This window comes from Myotis brandtii, unplaced genomic scaffold (assembly GCF_000412655.1).
Source record: "Myotis brandtii unplaced genomic scaffold, ASM41265v1 scaffold896, whole genome shotgun sequence".
NCBI classification, from domain to species: domain Eukaryota; kingdom Metazoa; phylum Chordata; class Mammalia; order Chiroptera; family Vespertilionidae; genus Myotis; species Myotis brandtii.
The window spans coordinates 509,931-514,330 of record NW_005371677.1 but is presented as its reverse complement, the minus strand read 5'-3'; the positions used below and the strand labels follow the sequence as shown (position 1 = coordinate 514,330).

Below are 4,400 nucleotides of genomic sequence, written 5' to 3'. Positions count from 1 at the left end.
CTATTTATAATGGTCTGGCCCTCTAGCAACTTCAGCTCGAAATTATAGCTAATTTGCCTACAAACATCAGGTGGTCATAATAATATGGCCACTCAGTGTATAAACTAGGACTGTTTACTTGAGACCAACCCCCTATAAAATTTACACAAATAACCAGAAGTAAACCATAGATACCTTAACCTGAAGACAAAAACAAACAGAATATAGAATTGCAAAGAGTTGCTTTTCTTTATCCCTTAAAAAAATTCTGCAAATTCCATTTAAGAAAAAAATGATTTTTTTTTCCCAATTAGCAATAATCACGCCTCGGATAAACCTCATTGGCTACGATACTGCCACTGCACAAAGCTAAAAAAAACGGATTATTAAAGCTTGGCGTAGTATGATCTTTAGTCATTTTTTGGTAACTCCCCCCCCCCCCCCCCCCCCGCCCCTTTACAAAAGTAATACATGTTCATTGTAGAAATTTTGAAAAATAAAACCTAAAGAAGGAAACAGATCACTGATAATCCTTCCATCAAATGAGATTTTCAGGCAATGAAGAAGTTTTATCATAATCAAGAAAAAACATGACAAGAAAATGATTATGTCCAGAGCTCCAAAATGTTCACCATCATACAGTTCTTACACCATTAGCGATTTTCCTCTGCTCCTCCGAATTCACAGACCTTGCTGTGAGCAAGAAGCTGGTTTTTGTTTTGTTTTGTTTTCCAGAAAATATTCAACCACCTTAGGGAAACAAGTGAGAAAAGCAATGAGACCACTCACCAAGTTCGTCGCAATCGCCAGTGCTTCTGCATGCCTTCCCAGGTGAGCCAGACACCGAGCCTGGCCTTCCTGGACATCCCTTTTCATGGCGACATTTGTAGGTGGTAATTTCTCAGAGATACTGGAATATTCCTGCAGTGCTTTCTGGCAATTATTTGTTCAGTTGAGGAAATGAAGAGAAGGGATGAAAAGAAAGGCGGGAAACACAGAAGAAAGGACTCAGTTACGGGGACGATTTTTTCCCTAGGCAGAAGGTAATGTCATAACTGACCCCAACCATGAACTAAGGGAGAACTGAGGATGTCAGTCAGTAGTATTCTTCTAAAAGGCAGAACATAAATGGCTGGAGGATAAAATCACTACTACCGTGGGAAACATCATAGTATAGTAGCAAGAACATTCTGGAGCCAAATAGACCAGGGTTTGAATGTTGGTTCTGCCACTAACTTGTTATATAACCTTTTCATCGGCAAATTAACAACAGGACTCTTATGAAGATGAAATGCGATCTACATGTAAAGCTGGTACCTAGCTGTTAGTTTCTCCCTTTTCTTACACACTTTGGGGTGCTTTGCTTCTGGGGCACTAGCAGGTGTCTGTGATAGAGGCTCCTGCATAATGAGGAGATACAGAGCCTGGGGAATCCGAATTACAAGGATCCCCAAAAGATTCCTATACTGGAGTTACAAGAAACAAAACAAATTATATAGAACCTCATAGAAAAGGACAGACCAGCCCTAGCTGGTTTAGCTCAGTGGATAGAGCGTTGGCCTGCGGACTGCAGGGTCTCGGGTTGGATTCCAGTCAAGGGCACATGCCTGGTTGAGGGCTTGATCCCCAGTAAGGGGTGTGCAGGAGGCAGCTGATCAATGATTCTCTCCCATCATGGATGTTTCTATCTCTCCCTCTCCCTTCCTCTCTGAAATCAATAAAAATATATTTTAAAGAAAAACAAACAGACCATGGACATAGACAATAGGGTGCTGAAGGCCTGGGGTGGGAGTAGGGGGGGGGTCAATGGAGGGGAAAAAGGTACATAAGTAATACTTCAACAATAAAGAATTATTAAAAAAAGAAAAGGACAGAGACTTGGGATTCTAAGATTACAAACACATATCGCAGAAGATTAAACTCATCTTCACAAACAACACTCCTAACTTAGCCTGTTGTTGAACTATGCCCTAACTTATGGAACAAGAGCCCATTTCAAGTAGCGCGACCTCATACATGTGGAATTCTACCTGATACTCCTGCCGTCTGTAGGCCAGGTCCCCTCGGAATTTCCTGATGGTTAGAGCTTCCACATCATCACTGCTCTCCGTTTCCCCATAAAACCACTAGAAATTGTGAAAAGAGCGTATTACAGAGAAAAGCTGTGCTTCCCAACTCATACTCAGAAGCGATTTTCCATAAATAAATGATTCTCAGAAAAGACATACTTCTTTAGGACGGACTCAGAGGAAGGCACCCTGGCATAGAAGAGTGACGATTTTAATGACCCCCCGCCCCAGTTTTTATGAAAATGATCATAATTAATAAACATACCAACAATAGGATCCTCTCAACTCTGAAAGGCATCCAGTGACGCGCCCACTGCCAGGCAATCATTTAGCATTCAGGGTCGCAAAGAGCTTTATGGGACACTGGCCGGTGTTCTGGGTTTTAACAGAAGCTAAAAGGGGCGGGCGGTGGTGGAGGGAGTCACAGACGAACATTTGGGGTTGGAAAGGGAAGTCAGCGGCTCCGTGGTCGGCATTAGGAAGGTTGAGAACCACTGTCCTAGAGGGTTTCCGTTCAAGGCTGAACCCCGAGCACAGAGCACAGCACTTCGGACACAACAGAGGCTTAATAACTGCTGAGTCATACCTCCTCGTGTCCTTCACGTACAATAAGGAAAGCACCGTGTCTGGACCACCTAAAGCAAATACTACCGTTCCACAGCCACTCTGTGGGCTTTACTCTGTGCAGAAACATTTTCATATGGAGAAAGCAAGTGTGTGGGCTAGAGGTTGTTACATACAAACTACGATTCTGATGGGAGGGTTCTGAGAGCATCACCAGTAAATAGCTCTGTGGATGTTAAATTCCATGCAGATGACTTGGTGTGAATTTTCCAGAACATTGCACCTCCTCTGGGATGCGATGATGATGTTAATATTTACTGAGAGCTTACCATGTGGCAGGCGTAGCTCATTTCAGTGCTTTACTCCCTTAATCCTCACGACAATCCCTTAAAACAGATTCTATTTTCATCCCCATTTTATAGATGAGACCAACGAGTCACAACAAAGAAGTTAGATAACCTGCATGACCTCACAGCTAGGAAGTAGCAGAGCCAGGCAGTCATACTAGGAATAAAGAAGAAAGTCACAGAAGAGCTGACACGTTAGCTGGCTTAGGGTTCTCCCACTGGACTCCTGATGAGCAATGTATGTGCAGGGGTTAGACGTCCTATCTGTCGCCTCAGCACGAACCCCGGAACGAGGCACATGTGGGATTGACATATCGGGGGAGAACATAAATGAGAAAGAGAGTCCTTTACTGTCAGAAAGCAATTCTTTACACAGTTCATCACACACCACTATGAGATGTTTAAATTGTTAAGAAATAGGTTCTTGCAACAATATGCATCCAATTAGCCCACAATCACTAGAGGGGAGAAAAAGGAAGAAGAAAATGCAGCTATTTTCCATGTTCTGAAGACAATCGCCCCAAGGTTTCCTCTCACTGCAAGAGGCGGAGATTCTATGCGGTGACCCCCTCAGCAAGCAGATTCAGGGATTCCCCTTGGTTAACCAGAAAGAGGGCAGTTCAGATGCGCCCACACTCGAGGCTGACCTTGGTTGACTAGGTCCACAGGGGTCAAGATCAGTGACATGCGCCTCATTGGTTCCCTTTGAGGAAGAACACTGGCCATCTACACTGAGTGGCCAGATTATTTTGACCACCTGATGTTTGTAGGCAAATTAGCCGTACACTGCATCTTATGGGATATGGAAGCCGAAGGCCTGTTCGAACACCTTTGCTGTCTGCAGTTACCAAGATAAAATGTCTCCAATTCGCACAGGAACACAAGGATTAGACAGTTGAGCATTAGAAAAAAGTCATGTGGTCCGATGAATCACGTTTCCAGTTGCATCATGCAGATGGCAGAGAATTTGGTGGAAACAGCATGAAAGCATGCACCCCACATGCATGAGTACAACCCTTCAAGCTGGGGGGGGCAGTGTTATGGTTCGGGGCATGTTTTACTGGCATGATTTGGGCCCTTTAATTCGAGTGGAACACCGTCTGAATAGCACAACATACCTAAGTATCGTTGCTGATCAAGTTCATCCTATCATATTGATGGCGTATCCCAATGGAGATGGCTTCTTCCAACAAGACAATGCACCATGCCATGGTGCTCGTATTGTGTAGGAGTGGTTTCAAGAGCATGAGGGAGACTTTACCTTGCTTAGGTAACCCCACAATCACCAGATCTCAATCCAATTGAGCATTTGTGGGACGAAGTTAAAAGAGCCATTAGGCAGCTGGTTCCACAACCATCAAATCTCACAGAACTGGACAGTGCTATTCATCAGGCATGGTGTCAGATTCCTCGCATCACCTTTCAACATCTCGTGGAGTCA

At 44.0% G+C, this 4,400-nt stretch overlaps 2 protein-coding genes across 3 annotated transcripts in view; both read right to left on the bottom strand.

The window, feature by feature from the left end:
• LOC102256686 (chromosome unknown open reading frame, human C8orf76) overlaps positions 1-2,510 on the bottom strand; it is a 19,852-nt gene extending 17,342 nt beyond the window's left edge. Inside the window, exons 1-3 of the mRNA XM_014532470.1 lie at positions 2,314-2,510; positions 2,010-2,105; positions 769-912 (exon numbers count right to left, since the gene is read on the bottom strand). Coding sequence (XP_014387956.1) covers positions 769-912; positions 2,010-2,105; positions 2,314-2,376 — 303 coding nt within the window. The 5' untranslated portion in view covers positions 2,377-2,510. The remainder of the gene's footprint in view (positions 1-768; positions 913-2,009; positions 2,106-2,313) is intronic.
• Positions 2,511-2,977: 467 nt separating this feature from the next.
• LOC102260696 overlaps positions 2,978-4,400 on the bottom strand; it is a 4,680-nt gene continuing 3,257 nt past the window's right edge. Inside the window, exon 4 of one of the 2 annotated variants that reach the window (XM_014532471.1) lies at positions 2,978-3,116. In XM_014532471.1, coding sequence (XP_014387957.1) covers positions 3,063-3,116 — 54 coding nt within the window. In that variant the 3' untranslated portion in view covers positions 2,978-3,062. Of the gene's footprint in view, positions 3,117-3,139; positions 3,418-4,400 lie in introns of those variants that run through there. The other variant, XM_005885186.2, reaches the window with a different exon arrangement.